This window comes from Antechinus flavipes, chromosome 6 (assembly GCF_016432865.1).
Source record: "Antechinus flavipes isolate AdamAnt ecotype Samford, QLD, Australia chromosome 6, AdamAnt_v2, whole genome shotgun sequence".
NCBI lineage: Eukaryota > Metazoa > Chordata > Mammalia > Dasyuromorphia > Dasyuridae > Antechinus > Antechinus flavipes.
The window spans coordinates 177,001,729-177,019,835 of record NC_067403.1 but is presented as its reverse complement, the minus strand read 5'-3'; the positions used below and the strand labels follow the sequence as shown (position 1 = coordinate 177,019,835).

At 35.9% G+C, this 18,107-nt stretch overlaps 1 protein-coding gene across 1 annotated transcript in view; it reads left to right on the top strand.

Moving 5' to 3' along the window:
- The window catches only part of FGF2 (fibroblast growth factor 2), a 64,372-nt gene that overhangs the window by 38,964 nt on the left and 7,301 nt on the right, over positions 1–18,107 (top strand). The window contains exon 3 of the mRNA XM_051966726.1: positions 12,385–12,488. Within this exon, the coding sequence (XP_051822686.1) occupies positions 12,385–12,488 (104 nt within the window). The remainder of the gene's footprint in view (positions 1–12,384; positions 12,489–18,107) is intronic.

The following is an 18,107-nucleotide window of genomic DNA, read 5'->3' as shown; positions in this document are numbered from 1 at the left end:
CATAGGATGTTCCATCTTAGTAGCTAATGAAGAGATCAATTTGTCATTCCAAAGTACTCATGGAATGAGTATGGAATAATTAAATGGAATTATTAAAACTGTACCCATTCTAGGAGCAAAGCAACAGGAGCTAATGGTGTATTCTTTATTTGAAGTCAGGAATGTTCTAGGTCATGATCAGACCCTTCTTGGTTGTGGGACCCTAATTTCTCCTCTCTGAACCGTCTGCAAAATGGGGATAACAATAGTTACATGGTTACCTTTCCATGGCTGTTGTGAGAAAGTGCTTTCTGAATCTTAAAGTGCTAGGTAAATGGAAGGTGCTATTGGGATTTAATTGATGAGAATGAGTTAGATCATACCTGCATGTTATAGAAAACTCCTTATGAGTAAAGTCTCTTTACCAGTGTAGATAGACATATTTTTTATGTCTATAACATTAGAAAGTTGATTGGATTTCTGAGATATAACATGATTTGCTGAGAACTACTATTCATCAGAGAAAAATCTTGAACTCCTGAAGCCAGAACTCTATCCACTATTTCATACTCCCTATGAAGAAATTTCTTAAGTCAAGTAGGCAGAGAGAATCTTAAGAATGAATAAGAGAACATACAAATCATTGGAAGTATCCTCTATCCCCTTGGATGTAGTTTCATTATTTGAAGACTCCTTCCAAAATCTCCTTTTAAGAACGGTGCCCAAATCAGCCATGTCTCATTCTTCTCCAGTCTATACATAGGATTTTCTCTACCATAACCCTTCACTGAGTATCTTTGTGGTCTTCCCAAACCTGTTTCCCTTGGTGTATTATCTTCCCCCATTAGAATGAAAGTACCTTGAGAATGGGCACTACCTGTCTACTTTTATTTGTATTCTCAGTACTTGACATAATTCCTTATACACAGTAAGAGTTTAATAAATAAATGCTTGTTCCCTGACTGTTATCGTTATTCAGTCATTTTTCAGTTATGCCCAACTCTTTATAACCCCATTAAGGTTTTTTTTTTTTTTTGCAGAGGTGGTGGAGTGGTTTGCCATTTCTTTCTCCAGTTCATTTTACAGATAGGAAACTAAGACAAACAAGATTAAGTGGCTAGCGCAGGGTCACACAATTAGTGTCTGAGGCAAAATTTGGACTCAGGAACATGAGTTTTCCTGACTCCAGGCCTGTTTCTTTTCAGTGCACTACCTGGATGCTCTTCTTGCCTAATTGATAATTAATACTAAATTTCTAATTAAGAAGTCAGATGAACTTTCCTTGAATACTAATGGTGCCATCCAAGTAGCTAAGTATATAGAATTCTAGAATTGGAAGGGAGCTTCAAGGTCATCCAGGGACTAGATTCTAGGCCAAATCCCTCATTTTAAAGCTGGAGAAACTGATTCCCTGAGAAATCATAGGATTAGCCTGAGAAGAAACTTAGCAATTGTTCATCCTTTTCATTTTATAGATTCTGAAATGGAGATCTACAGAAACCAAAGAGTTTGCCCTGTATCATACAAGTAATAAGTAGCTGGCCTGTTCTTTTTCATTGAACTACCACTTCCTCTTTTTCAACATTTGCTGATTTTGTGAAGAGGAGTCTATTTGGAAATTTTCTAAATCTGATGACAACTGATAAATCTTGGACTAGGTTTTGCTCTTGTTTAGAGCTGCTGTACCAAATAGGCACTAAGGGATTTTGGGGAGACCCAAACAGCTAAAACAGCAGACATGCATAACCACAGATCACCACTACCCAAGGTTGGCAAGATGTCATTGTTTCACTTAGACTACCTCTGGGTTGCAAGCCAGGGAAATTCCCTAGAGACCAGGTGAGTCAGATCCATCATGCAGTCACTGAGAGATGGAGAACCTTTGCTGAGGGAAAGTCTTCTTGTCCCCACCCAACCTGCTGGAGCCGTCAGTGGGAGAATTCTTGGAATCCTGCTCTTGCCCTTTTTCTCCTCCCTACTGCTCTTCTGTCCCTAGCAGCTACTGTGCCTGCTGTGTAGCAGCAGAGACATGGAGAAGACTTAGCTTCCTGTATTACACCCTTGAGCTGAAATGTCACAAAGTGCCAGATGGGCAAAGAGAGCCCCTACTTTTCCATGTGTGATCCGTCTGTCTTTCCCATCATTCTTGAGCAGGATAGCTTTAGCATTACAGCAGCCTATCTGTTAAATGGGATTGGCTGAATGTGCCACGGAGTATGCTCATACCTGTCGGTCAGCCAGAGAAAATACTTTTAAGTTTGTGAAGTCATAAATCTAGTGGGGGACAGGCTTTAGAGGAACAGGAAGTGTGGTAACTGGTTGTTTTTATGGACTAAAACTGCCTGTGGCTGCCCTGTGTTGGCAGAAGACAGCAGTCATTCATTAAAAAGAATTATTTAAAATTGTTCACTTTGAGATGGTTTGGCTTGGAGGAAAGAAAGATCTTTGGCACACCATGGGGACTGTGGTAACAATGTTATGTATTTATTTTAGCCAGTCTTATGAAATGCAAACAAAGTCTCCATTCTGAGAGTAAGGATAACATTTCTATTTTACAAATATGAAAACTGAGGCAGAGAATTAAAGATTGGATTGGTTAATAAGCCAATGCAAATGGCTCCCAATCTTCTTGTGTCTATCTTTATATTATCTTTCTACTCCATTACCACCCTAATTATCATTTCTTACTTGGATTACTGTAACTTTTCTGCCTTCAAACTCTCCCCTCTCCAATATTCAAGTCAATTCAACAAGCATTCAACAAACATTTTAAGTGCATTTGTTAAATACCAAATAGTATGGGGAATGTGGTGAGAGAAAGCAACATAATATAAATAAACAGAAACTATATATTTAATTTCTTTTCTAAGAATCCCCAATCTTTAGTCTTAGAGAGTTTGAGTTAGGGGCACTCCTAAAATATCAATATCTCTTAAAGTTTCTTATTGTTCCTACCAGAGTTTACTCTTAAATATCTTTTAATTAATGTATCCATGTTTCTCTCTATATTTTGATAAACATAGATATTTCTATAAAAGTGACCTCAGATCCTGTATAAGCATTCAAGGTAACAAATTTATATTAGGTGGAGTTCAACTTTTATTTTATGTCCTAGAAAATTCCAGTGATGGGATAATAGTAAGGATAATGATGATGATGACACAATTGCTTAAAAACTTTTAGGGTCAGTTAAATATTGGAATCAAGGATGAAATATACAGTATTTGGCTACTGCATAAAGAAACTGCATTTGTTTCTTTAATTGTATCTAAGATTTTTATAAAATTTTGATAAATTAATTTCATCTACATAAAAGTAAAGAAATCATTTTCATTGATTGATGGAGGATATAACTGGGAACATGATGATTTTGTAATAAAAAAGGGGAGCATCCCTACATACAATTTGAAAATCACATCATATATAAAGAGATCTTCATCACCTTTTCATGTGATACTGAATGAAACTAGAAGAAATCACAAAAAAAAGTCATGACTGCGTCAACTACAAATTTGTCATCTGATTTATATTCTATAGCAAAACAATGATTTTACTCCTCCTTAGATAGACTTGAGCCTCTCCACACTCTTCATGATAGCTATTCCAAACCTTTTCTTCTCTCTTCAAAACTTTCATAGTTCTTTCCTCTGCCTTCTTAACTGAGGAATACCTCATACTTTAATTGAACTCAGATCTTTCTCAAATTCATCCTATTCACTATGCCACCCGGTTTTAGTAGAAATGATCCTGTGTTCTTGAAAGCAGTTTCAGTGAAAGATCCTTGGCAGATTCTATTATGCTGGAAAAACTTTGATAACAAATTCAGTGGTCCTCTATATGCCTTTTTTATGTGTGTATGAACCAGACTGGGGACGTTAAGAGAGTTTGTTTACCAAATTGGTATTGGGTGATGGATTTTTTTAATCATAAGGAAATATGGCAAGAGAGACGAACTTGCCCTTTGTTTTTTTTTTTATCTCATTAATAATGCATAAACTGAATGAGAGTCCTCTTAGTAGGAGAGTAAAAGTCCATTCAATCACTTTTCTCTCCCAACTTAAATGAACTAACAAGATGCCATATATACTCTAAAATATTAGGTGAGAACCTATTGAATTAGTCAATAAAGGCATTAATTAATCAGAGCATCAACAATCTAACTCATGATTTTTGAAGAAATGAAAGCCATTGAATACCCAATACAAGTATATTGGGATTGATTGAATACACTCATTCATGGCCTGTATGTCTTGAAAGAAATAGTGAGCAAGTAGAACCTAAGTAGCTAGGTGATGCAGTGGACAGAGTGTTGGGCTTGGCATCTTGAACACTTATTTTTCTGAGTTCAAATCTGGCCTTAGACATTTCCTAGCTGTGTGATTCTGGATAAGTTATGTAACTTTGTTTGCTTCAGTTCCTTCATCCATAAAATGAGTTGGAAAAAGAACTCTAATCACTCTAGTATCTTTTTCAAGAAGATCACAGAGTCAGACATGACCAAAACAAGAAAACAACAAGAGAAACCTGGGCATTCAAATATAAGTTCCAGTCTAGATAGAGTAGTCCTTCTAAGGCTCTGATTGAGAATCATTTAGGATATAGAAGAGCTTCTGTCTCCCCTCCCCATCTCCACCAGAGGATAACCTTGTCAACTTAAAAAAAAAATTAGATTCTGGCTTTCCCATTGGTATCCTAGCATGCCCCCATAATAGCATTATCTGGTTCAAAAGTCAAAGAAAAACTAGATTCCCCGAGGAAAGGGAACTTGAGGACTCTACAAGAATACCAACAGAACATTGTATCATGCCTTAGGAAACTCAGTGAGAATTCCCCAAAGGGACAAAGGGACTTCTGGTAACCAGGAGCTGAATAATCTCTTGTGTTTTCTGATTAATCAAAGACCAAGTGGGAACAACCTAATTAATCAATCTGGAAGGGATGAAAGCCATTGGATAGTTGGACCCAGTGTATATTTGTGTAAGATATGGCCCTGTTTTTGTTATGATTGTTGTTTGCTTGTCTGTTTGCTTGCTTGAAGATACAGTTGGAAGGAACTCAGTTCTTCCTTTTTGGATACCTCCTTGGTTTTCCCCCATGACCTTCGCCCTCTGCCTTCCCATTTTATTTCATTTCTCTCTAATGTAGTCACTCGAACACTCTGAAATGTACAATCTCATGCATGTGGTTGTGATTTTTCCCAGGAGAAATGCAAAGTGAAACTCAGTCTTGTCTGTTTGTCTTGTGCTATTTTGTCCAGGTTTTAGAATGCCCATCATATGGCAAGTCTTCCTGAATCACCTCAGACAATAAACATTTAAATATCTACTATGTGTCAGGCACTGGGATAAGCACTTTACAATTATTATCTCATTTGATTCTCACAACAATACTGGGAAGTAGGTATTATTATTATTTCCATTTTACAATTGGGAAAACAAGCTGAGAGATTGAATAACTTGACCAGGGTCTTCCCAAAAATAAGTGCCTGAGGCTGGATTTGAAATCAGATTTTCCTCACTTCAGACCCTCATAAAGACCAGGCCTATAAGCATATTAAACTCTAATCCTCTCTCAATACCTACTACAATAGGCTTATTTGAAGACATGAATTTATTGGATGATTATGCATCTTTTATTAATTTTCTTTGGAGTGTTAATTGCTGTCCCCGTGCTATAAATATAATCCTTACTTAGTGAGAATGAGGCAATCCTTAGATGCACTACATTTTTGGGACTTGATGGCAGAAATTTTTCCTTTCTGTGAATGCCTGAAGAGGTAGTTACATCATTAAGACAGAATTTCCATGGACTGGGGAAACCATGCTGGATTTCCCATTAACCCACATAATTATGATACTGCATACTGAGGGATGTTTTATTATTTTCAGACAGCAGGCCAAGAGTGGGCCTCACCAGGTTAGGCACAAAAGGAGCTAAACTCTTTTGTGCTTCAAAGAAAAAGGTTAATTTGTCCCACAGCTGTCTTCATCAGCTGGCCAGTTCAATAATTTGCTTCATTTCCTGAAAAATGTAGAGAATGCTTTACATCATTCCACTGTTTCTAGGGGCAGTATTAGATTAGACATTAAAAAGATCCTTTTGACCTCTAGTCTTTTATGATGCCCCCATCTATAAATTGTATTAATAAAATAGTTAAAATTTAATAGCACCTTAAGATTTGCAAGATGTTTTACTCATCTCAGTTGAATCTCTCAACAATGCTCTAAGATAGGTGATATTGTTATTTCTATTTTATAGATGAAAAAATAGGCTAAAAGGTATCAAGTGATTTGTCCTAAGTCACATAACTCGTAAGAGTCTGAAGCAGAATTTGAACTTGATTTTTCCTGACTGCAAGTATTCACCTCTACACAATATACCATCTAGCTTCCATTCTTATATATACTTTCTTCCATGTTAAATGACAGGGAGTTTAACTATTGAAAGACCAAGTTAAATCATAATTTTAGAGCTGGAAGGGATTGGAGAGAGCATCTGATCCTATCTTCTCATCTTACAAAGGAAGGGTGGATATTAAATACCTTTTTATGTATGTGTGAGAAGAAGAGAGAAGAGAGGAGAGAGAGGAAAGAGAGAAAAATGAGAGACATGAAATAGAGAGACAAAGAAAGAGGGAGGGAGATAGAAACTAAAAGAGACAAAGAGAAAGGGAGAAGAAGAGAGAGAAGAAAGGAAAAAGGGAAAGGTGGAAGGAAGGAGGGAGGGAGAAAGAGAAGAGAAATAATAGAAAGAGAAGGAGGGAGAGGAAAAGAAAGACTGAGGGAGGAAAGAGAAAGTCAAAAAGAAGGATCTAGAAGAAGGAAGAGAAGAAGGTTGAGAGGCATGGAGGAAGAGAGGGAGGGTGGGACCGAGAGAAAAAGAGGGAAAAGGAGAGAGACATGAAAGAAGTAGGAGAGACAGGGAAAATGGAGAAAAGGAGGGAGAGGGAAAGAAAGAAAGAGTAAAAGGGGGAGGGAGGTATGGAGAGAGAGAAATAGAAATAGAGGCAGAAAGGAGAGGAGAGGAGTCAGTTTTTTCTTATTCATGCTTATAAAGGGAAGCAAAGCCATGGATAAAGTAAAATTTGACATTATTCCCAGTCATTTGTATTTAGCACTAGAATTCATTTTCAGTACAATAATGATATGATTAAGGAGGAGCTAAAAAGTTGTCCATCCCATTCTCTTTCTTAGCAACGTTCCATAGTCCAATGTTCCATAGTTCATTGTCTGAAATAGTTTGAAATAGTCTTAGATATATGCTAAGTGTCAACTTAAGCAGAGCTGCCCTGTTTCAAATCTTCCTTGAAGCAGATGATTATATGAGCCCCCAGTTAGGAAAATTTCTAATATTTAGGAAGATACTGGACTCTCTGCCTCTATTTACATTTCTGTCTATTTCTAATTACCCATGATCTCTTTGTGGTTGGGACCAAATTCAGTTTATTTTAAATATGTAAATAGTGAAATAGCAGATATTAACAGAATTTTATTTGAGTGGTCTCTAACCTGAGAATGACCAGAAACAAAACAGAGGAGGTAAGATTTTAATTAATTTCATAGTGAAGAGTTCAGTTTGCAAACCTTTAAATTTTTCCTGAAAAGGAGAGTTCCCTCTGCTTAAGTAAAGGTGAAGATTATATATATATATATATATATATATATATATATATATATATATATATATATATATATTACAAATAGAAAGAGGATTACAATACAATTATTTCCATAGCTCAAGTGGTTTGTCATAACAAATCCAGAAATAAAGGACATACAAGTATTCTAGAGACTTGTGGGAACAGCTCTTGAGTTGATTGCCTCAAATCTTGGGGTCATTATTGCTTATGAGATACAGAACTAGAGTTCTGTGACAGAAATAACTCTTACATTGGTAACCAATCATTTTGCTAATAAATAAGGCCATATACAATACCTCTAATCCTTGCTATAGGAAAATATTCAAAAAATAGAGAGATGAGTCTTCCCTCCATTCTATAAGTCTATAAGTATTTTTTGCTTATCCCTTCTTCACTTTGCAGTGAAGTCATCAATTATTGAATGTATGTTGATATCCTTGACCAAATTTTTATATAAATTTCTCTACCTTATCCCAAAAGAGATTTTAAAAAGGAAAAGGATAAACAAAAATGTTTATATATACAAAAATATTTATAGCAGCTCTTTTCTCAAGCCAAAGAATTGGAAATTGAGGGAATACCTATATGTTGGAGAATGGCTGAATAAATTGTGATATGTGGTATTATGATGAAATACTATTGTGCTATAAGAAATGATGAGCATAATACTCTCAGAAAAATCTGGAAAGACTTCTATGCACTCATGCAAAGTGAAATGTATTGTATACAAAATAATATAATTTTGTAAGATGATCAGCTGTGAATAACTTGACTATTATCAGCAATACAGTGATCCAAGACAACTCTGAAGAACTTGTGATGAAAAATGGTACCTACATCCCGAGAAAAAACTGATTGTATCTCAATACAGACTGAAACATACTTTTTTAAACTTTATTTTTCTTGAAGTTTTTTTTTGGGGGGAGGGTTGTTTCTTATGTTTTTTTTTCATCACATGATTGACTTCATATGTGCCTTCTCAATAAGTGTCAGGAATGGGAAGAGAATTTAGAACTTAAAGTTTAAAAACAAATGTTAAAATTGTTTTTACAGGTAACTGGGGAAAATAAAATACTAAATAATCAATAAAATGAAATAAAAAGATTAAAGAGAAATTTCTTTACCTCTCTGGTCTCTATAACAAAAGTTGACACATGGGCTGCATTTACTTTTATGGAAATATTGGCTGTTTAAAAAAATGCTCATCCTAACCAAGATAAAATGACCAAATGTCCAATGAAGTTATTCTTGTCTTTGTATTAATTCTTATCCTTCTTGACTTCTTTGCAGCTTTTGACACTTTGGATCATCCTCTTCTCCTGGAAATTTTCTCTTTTCTAGGCTTTAGTGACATTGCTCTTTTCTTGGTTCTGCTCCTACCTGATTGACCCTCTCTCTCTTCTCATTTCCTCCTTCTGGTTTTCCTGGCATCATCTTTCAAGATTCAACTCACATCTCAGGAGGCCTTTCCTTCTTCCCCTCTGCTCCACTGTAAGTGCCTTTCCTTTGAAATTATCTGCCATTAATATGTACAAAGTACATGTACATAGTAATTTACACAATAATTCTTTCAATAAATTATGAATTCCTTAAAGCTAGGGACAATGTTTTTTTTTTGTTGTTGTTGTTGTTGTTTTTTTTTTTTTTTTTTTTTTTTGCCTTTCTCTGTATTTCCGTTGCTTATTATATAGGTACTTAATAAATGGTCATTGACTTACCCTCTGTTTGGATGCTTGTTAAGACCATCTCTGCTTCTCTAAGAAAAATCTTTCAATTTAACTACAACTTTTGTCTCTCTTTTTGGGTTTCATTATATATTAGGAATGATAAGAATGTATGATTCAGCTTAAATTAATGTCGATAAGGAAGCCAAAAATAATGTGATTCTTAACTCTTTCTTCTTTTTTTCTAATACTTTCTGACCTTCACTTTAGAAATGGAAGGGGCAGCACAGAAATGAGGGCTATTCTGTATTCTTTTCTTCTCTTCTCTCTTCTCCTCCTTGTTTCTCTTCCCCTCTAATTCCTCCTCCCTATTCCTCACTCCTCCCTCCTCTTTCTTCTTCCCTTCTCCTTTTTTCTCATTGCTATGGCCAAAGATCTCATTAGCAATAAGCCCATATTGAGCTAGTCTGGTCATAGAAGTAGATAATCTGTGACAGGGACCATTTTGAGAGCCCCATCTTCCCCTGTAGACCTTCCAGAGTTTACATGTTGCTAGTGTAGCCTTAAGGACTATGGTCTTAAGGACAGAAGGGCCCTTCTGTGTTTTGAAATGATGTCAGAGTTGGCTTTGTGAATATTGCCTATAAATAAACACACAAGTGCACAAACAGAAGAGAGATCATAAGGAACTCGGAACAAATGTTGATAAGTTGATATTGCTAATATTTGTATTAACATTTAAATGTTGGCTGTCAAAATATGAATACTTTGGATTTGAAGGATTTAATTGAAATTTTTAATCTTTGTTTTATTTAATCAGCATTTTATTAGTGACATGTTGAAATCATTATGTTGTTAAGAAAAATGTATTAATTTTAAAAAAGAAATGTACATAATGGTGTAATGTTTTTGTATAATTAATATTATAAGTGAGAATGTGTGGACTAGCTTTAGACTTCATCATCATGTATGTGTAATGGATGCTTTTGGAAGTCTGGTAAAGTTTGTGGTTTCTTTCTTAAAATAATTCTTTTAAATGCATAAGACAACATAAATAAGCTTGCTAAGGGAACCAATTATATCCATAGTTTTTATGTTCCCTTAAAACTTTATTTTAAAATGTAACAATTATTCTTGTTCAAAAACTGCATAAAAATGGGTCTGTCAGTCAATGATTGGCTAGGGAGAGAAAAAAGACAGAGAAAGAAAGAGACAGACAGACAGACAAAGACAGAGACAAACAGACTCAGATAGACAGAGGTTGAGAAAGATATACAGAGAGAAATACAAGAAAGAGAGAGAAATAGAAACTGTGAATTACCAGATGAACCTTGTATAGATACTCTCCCCAAGAAGGAGAGGAGAGAGGGAAGCTCTAGTCATTTTTTCATCAGCTGCATTGGACATATCTATCTCTATATCTATCTCTCTGAATGTCTTTTCCATTTGTCTATCATCTGTCTATCTATCCATCCATTTGTCCATCTGTCTTTCTGTCTTTGTATTTCATCCATCCGTCTTTCTGTCTGCCTATCCATCAGTTTATTATCTATCTTACATTTTAAAAAATACTTTTCCTTTCCTTTCCTTCTTTCCTTCCTTCCTTCGTCTTTGTTAGTTTGTTTCCTTCCTCTCTATCTATATTTCTTTCTAGTCTGTCTATGCATCTATTTATCTATTGATCAATTGATCTATTTGTTGATTTATAGTGGGTATAGCTACAGCAGCAGCAATGGTCCTAATGATCCCAGGGAGTTCCTCTTGTTCTTTGCATCTGCTATGCTTCCAAATTCTATCTTCTCCTAAGTCTGTTGTTCATATCCCACCTCTTGTGAGATTTTGATTTCTCTCTCTAGATAAAAGCAGGGAACCTCTGTTTTTTCAGGTACTGACACATTCCTAGGTAGACTTCCTACGTGCCTGCAATCTCAGCTCTCCGGTACCCTCCTCCAGAAGGTGCTTTGGCTTCTAGGCCAAATAGGACAATCAATATATAAGGAAAGAAATTAGGCACAAAATGTCATTCATTCCATAAAATTATCTTTTACAGTTGTGAAGCTAAAATCAGAAGAAAGGAAGAAAAAAGGTGAATGGAAAGCCAAATCACTATCTAAGGCTAGGATTCTTAGGCTGGAAATCCTTGAGTTTGTCTTTCTAAAAATATTATTTAATTAATTGTTTTCCTTTGTAATAATCTACATTTTATTTTATACATTTAAAAATATTATTCTAAGAAGGATTCCACAGATTTCATCAGACAAAAGATTCTTAAGCCCCAAAGATTAAGAATACCTGTTTTAAGGAGAGACAGTGTAGGGCACTTGAGAAAACACAGGAGAATTTGAAATCTGAACTTCTATATTTGCATCTGGGTTCTACTGCCTGTGTGATTTTGGTCAAATAATTTCCTCTGGGCTTTAGTTTCCTCCTGTGTAAAAATGACAGGATTAAACTAGATGTGATTTTGGTGTTTTTCTGTATTACAGCCTATAAATAAATCATGTAACTAATTAGTTGCACTCAGGAGTATGTTGATAATCATTGGATTTTTCCCTGTGAGCATTTATATCTCAGAAATCTGCAATGGTTATAATTTAATTTATTTTGTTGATTGTTTAGATTTAAGAACTTGATAGAGAAAATATAATTAATAATTCAGGTTAAGATTAAAAATGTGCTGAGTTTTTTTTCCTGAGGGGACATAGCCAATTATTAAAAACACTTACTAATTTCCCCATGGTTGTATTTCATCCAAACAGAAATAGCTAACTGAGTACAAGGACACTGAGTCTTGAATCTCAGAAAACATTTTATCTTATCACCCTCTAATTTTAAAAATGTCCACAAAATTAGGGGAGAAAATGTTGGTATAGCTAGGTGGTGGAGTGGCATTAGAACAACTGAATTTTAGTACTGGCTTTGCTTTTCAAATCTGTATGATATTTGGTAAGTTCCTTCTTGTCTCTGGGTTCCTGTTTTCTCCTCTGTAAAATACAGGAATTGGGTCCCTTCCCTCTCAGAAGCCTAGGATGGCATCTGAGTTTATGGTATCACTGGCCCTAAAGTCATTGCCCCTCTGTTTTTTTTTTTCTCTTTTCACAGTTAAACTCCAACTTCAGGCAGAAGAGAGAGGAGTAGTGTCTATTAAAGGTGTTTGTGCCAACCGTTATCTTGCCATGAAGGAGGATGGCAGATTACTGGCTCTGGTAGGTAATAATTCTTATATTTTTTAACAAATGTTTTACTTTCTATGTTCAGAATAGCAGCTGTCATGACACACAAAAAATTTTACTACCAAATTTTGAAAGTTTTCTTATACTGAATAATTATATTAGAATTTATTTCTGTGAATTGTGTAGAATGCACAATCCATGGAAATGCCAGAAATCAGACCAGCTGCTCTGACTCTCATAGAGATCATGAAAAAGTGAAATAAAGACAAATAGACACTGGAATTTTCCAAATTAAGAATATTAAAGTAAAGAAGCTTTTTATTATCATTAACTCTTCCCTTAAATGCTTTCTTACCACAGTGTTGCTAAGGAAATACAAAAAGAAAACAAAAAGTAGATAAATCAGTCAGTGTATAAAGGGACTTTGTGAAAGTTGGGTTCAATTTTCTCAGACAAACTGTCTGTTCTCCTATCCAGCAGGTGGCTTTATTGCTCCTGCAGATCCATTGTCATCCAGTTCAAGCATATCTACTCCCAAAGCTTCCTGGCCTCCACTGGTCAATAAGCAAACTGAAATGGGGGTTTAGTGCCAGCTCAGAATGACATGAATTACGGCAGATTGAGTGCAGTATAAACAGGCAAGAATGCCTGGGAAAGTACAGCTTGTAATATAGCAAGCTATGCACAGGCTAAGCAGGTGTGATTACATCACCAAGCAGGTGTGGTTACTTGGGAGATCACAGATTGGATGGGAGGGGAGAGATGGAAGGAGGTATTCCAGACTGATTTCATTGGCATATTGAACTATACCAAATTACCACACAATGAATCAATGAACTATATATAATTTCCAGTATGGAATTTTCCTCCACTAATGCAGCTTTGCAACTGGCTGGTATAAGATCTTACAGAATTGCCTGAGACAATATGACTTGACTAAGGTCACTCAAGTAGTATATGTCAAAGACAGAATATGAATCCAAATCTTTCTTAGTTAAAAATTCTATTATACCATGCTGCCTTTCAAAGGGGACAAAGCTAACTATGCTTTCTAATTAGCATGAAGGTTTTATCTTTGAAATTTAGTAAACTATATACTTTAAAGTGAATAAATGATTTTCATTTTTATGAATTAAAGATACAAATAGCAAAAAGACAGATTACTCTTTGTTATGTTTTTAAGTACAAATATTTTGAATATATATGAGAGGAACAAAACATACAGTTGGGAAATTGGAGGCAGCAAGGTGCTTTGGAAAGCACATGGTTCTGAGGACCCAGGTTTGAATGCTGACTCTGTTATTACTTCATTTCCCATGCCTGGGGCCTTATTTTCTCCATATATAAAAAGGAGCTGTATTAGTGATTTCCATAGGTTGAGTTGCTGAGTAGTTTTCCAGTTGGATTTGAATCTTCATGACCCCATTTTGGGTTTTCTTGGCAAAGATATTGGAGTGGTTTGCCCAGGATCACATGGCTAGTAAGTGTTTGAGACCAGAATTGAACTCATGAAGACAAGTGTTCCTGACTTCAGGACCAATGCTCTATCCACTGTGCCACCTAATTGTCCCTTTCCAACAGTACTTGGGAGTGTACAGAAAACAAATTGCCATCTGAATTTACAGTTTCAGTATCAGTATTGCTTTGGGAACATTATATTGTGTTTAAGAGAAGATCTGTCTTTTGGTTATAGTGAGATCATAGATTTTAGGATCATACATTGAGAATTAAAAGGGATTTAGAAACCATTAAGTCCACACTCTCTTTCAAGCCCTTATTTTTTCAAAGAAGGCAACTGAGGCACAGAATGTTTAAGTGATTTGTTCGAGGATTATATAACTCTTAATGTCAGAATTGGGATTTGAATCCATGTCTTCCAGCTTCTTGTCCAGTGCTCTATTCACTATTCTATATTGCCACTTCATAAAAAATGGGGTAGGGGGAGGTTAAAGGAAGGCAAAGGGTGGAGCTAAATGTGAGTGCCTACTTAACACCAAAGTAGAAGCTGGTATTACTCACTGTCAAGAAGGGAAAATTCTGTGTCCCTGTTTCTGTCACCACAATGACAAATGTTTTCCCATCCACGGGAAGGTCTGCCTGGCTGATATCTGTCTGGAGGAGGGGGAGTCCATTTGCCCTTGTGTTCAGAGCGGTGGGGAGGTGGCAGCCTCCCATTAGTGATGCTTATTCCCCAAACCAGAAGTGAAACCATCGTTCATAGCTAAATAGACCACAGTGAGGCAAATTAGAATAAACTGCATCCTTCACAATGAAATGTTTATGGGCACAAATCCATAGGAGGAGTAAGAGAAATGAAACCACAATTAGAGTCTGGATCCTGAGAAGCTGGGAGGGCTGTGCAGAATGTTTATGCATCATGATAGAGATGTGTCCAGACAAAGTACCAGAAAAGCTCTTGTTTTAGTCCCATCTTTTCTGTGGTTTTCATTCAGACTCTTCATATTGGACTTTTAAATGGCTTCCTTGCATGCCAGGGGTTCTCCTTTGGCAGTTTGGTGAAGCTGATGGGATCCTTCTCAAAATCATCTTTTTAAATGCATAAAATAAAACACAGAGGATTATAACAAAAACTGATGAAGAAAAAAAGATTTTATTTTTCCCCAAGTTCACTGAACTCATTAAATCTATCCACAGTTTCCTTTGGGGTCCATGGACTGCAGATTAACAAACTCTTGTTTGAGATCCTCATCATTATGCTCAAGTTGTAGGATAAACTTGTGATTGATGACTACAGTTTTCCTTAGCCAGCAGCCTTTGCAAAGGCTGTTTTTTTATCAGTATATATACATCACACCACAACTAGGTCATTTAATACAATCTTATAAATATTGTTTAAATGCTATTGCACAGAGCATTTTTGGAAGAATTTTAAGGACCTTTGGTCAGTGGTATGGGAATGTTCCTCTCCTGGAATAGATCACAATCCTTTTATGGTGTCATGAATTGCTGTGGATGAAAAAAGTCATCCCATCTGATGTAACCAACTTGGAGATGGGCTTTTTCTAGTTTTGATGAGAAACAGTCCATCTCTGAATCCATATTTAGGATCATAGGACTACAGACCATAGATTTAGAACTGGAAAGAAACCAATCCAATTCAGTAGATATTTATTAGGCACCTACTATATGCTAGACAACACGCTAAGCCCTGGGAATGCAACTAGCCACAAGAAAGAGTCCCTGTCTATAAGTTGTTTATAATCTAATTGAGAGGGGATAGGAGGCAGGCAAATAGATGGGTAGGAGGGAAACTACAGGTTATCTTGTTCTTTGGAATTGAAACCAGACAGAGCCACAGAGGCAGTATCAGAGAAAGGCTTTGGTATTGCCTTCTTTAGTATTTAATTTACTGCACCCAATGTGAGGAAATAGCTTACATGGGAAATTGATGGTTTTCATAAATGATTTCATAAATGCTCTTGTTTTTGTAAATTTGTAATGATAACAACAACAATAATAACATATCATATGTTAGGCAATAATAATTGTTAACATCTATATAGTGTTTTACACGTAATAGTCTTGGTTCCCCAATTTTATCCTTAAAACTAGTGGGTAGCCACTGTCACCATTGCTGCTGGTTTCTAGGGAACTTTCCACTCAACTTGCCTTAATTGTTCTATAATGTTCTCCTTTCTCACCTCTGCCTTTTATAACCTCGACTTTCCATCAGTGGTGCTCTCTGTTTCACTCCTGGAGAGATGCTTTGGATCCCTTTGTATCTTAGATCACAGCTCTTATAATTTCTCCATCCCTTCTACCCTCCCTCTTTCCTTCTCTCCCTCCCTCCCCCTTTCTGCTTCTCTCTCTCTCTCTCTCTCTCTCTCTCTCTCTCTTTCTTCTTTTTCTTCTTCTTCTTCTTCTTCTTCTTCTTTTTCTTCTTCTTCTTCTTCTTCTTCTTCTTTTTCTTCTTCTTCTTCTTCTCTTCTTCTTCTTCTTCTTCTTCTTCTTCTTCTTCTTCTTCTTCTTCTTCTTCTTCTTCTTCTTCTTCTTCTTCTTCTTCTTCTATCTATCTCTTTCACCCTCCCTCTCATTATAGAATTGGGAAGTCCTTAGAAATCATCTCATTCAGTTCCCTCATTTTATTTTTGTCTGTCTCCAATTTTTTAAATCTTATTTTTATTGATTTTTAAAAATATCACCTTCATTTATTTTTTTAAGTTCAATTTTAATTTATATTCAGGTTTGTATTCTCACTTCATCAAGAATAGTTCATGCCAGATTAACCTTATTTCCCTTTGACGACATGAGAAAGGAGAGGTATCAATTAGACAAGAATACAACCAGATAGATTGAGAAATAGGTGCCCAGACTCATGGGACAGTGATGTGCATTCTGTCTGGGTAGGCTAGAACCATGTTCATGATTAATGTTAACATGGCAGGTCTCCAATAGAGTACTCCAAGGATCCATGCTTCACCCTATGCTCATAATTTTAACCAATTAATTGGTTAAATACATAAGTGGAATATTCATCTAACTTGAAAATGACATAAAGTTGGGAAGGATAGCTCACAACATATATAACAGAGTTGGGATCCAAAGTATTTTGATGGGTTAAAGCACTGGGCTGAATCTAATAATGTACACTTCATTAGGGATAAAAAGAAACTTGTGCACTTGGGTCCAAAAATCAATTTCACAAGTGTTAAATGCATGGTTAGACAACTAGAACAGTAGTTCTGAAAATAGATTTTGGGGGGGGTTTAAATGGATTCCAAGCTCAACATGAGTCAGCAGTGTGATGGGGTTGCCAAAACTGCTAATGAGCTCTTGGATTATATTAAGAAGTGCAAAGATTCCAGGAATGGGGGATAAACTCTATCCTAATCCAATTTTACCTAGAGTATTGGGGTCAGTGGTTTAAGAAGGATGTTAAAATGTACAGAGGAGGACAACCAGACCTAATGACATTTGAGTGCATGAGCTCATGACATATGAGAATCTGTTGCAAGAACTAAGCATGTATATTCTATAGAAGAAAAGAACCAAGGGCATGAAAGCTGCTTCAAATATCTAAAGAACTGTCAGGTCAAAGAGGGACTGGAATCCATTTAGCCCCAGAGAGTAGGAGCAGCACATTAACATTGTCACAAGACTCATTTGGGCTTCATATCAGGAAAATCATCCTAATATTCAGTTTCCCTAAAGTGGAATGGAGCTACCTTCAAGCAAGGACCAAATGGTTACTTGGTATGACAAGGAGATTTTAATAGAGATACCTTTCAATGCGTGGTAGACCAGAAGGCCATTGAAGATCTGCTTAAGTTTTGTGATTCTAGTATTCTAGAATTGTAGTTAGTATAGCATGCCTCCATTTTCATTCACTCTGTTTTTGAAAACTCACCATTTTGTTGAATTTCAATTTTTTTAAACCTTGTATCCTAGACTAACAATCAACTCTGTTTTGTTTAAAAAAATAAACCCATGGATTAAGAGCTAAACCAGAGAAAGCATCAGAATGAAACAGTGACAGAATCTAAAGGTTCAGGATGTCTTCAGAGACTATTTAGATCAATTTGTATTTGAATAGAAATTTTCTTTATAAAACAAAACAGCAGTTTGGCATAGTGGACAGGGTACTGGACTTAGAGTTCCTGTAACCTCAGACACTTAAAATCTAGGGGACCC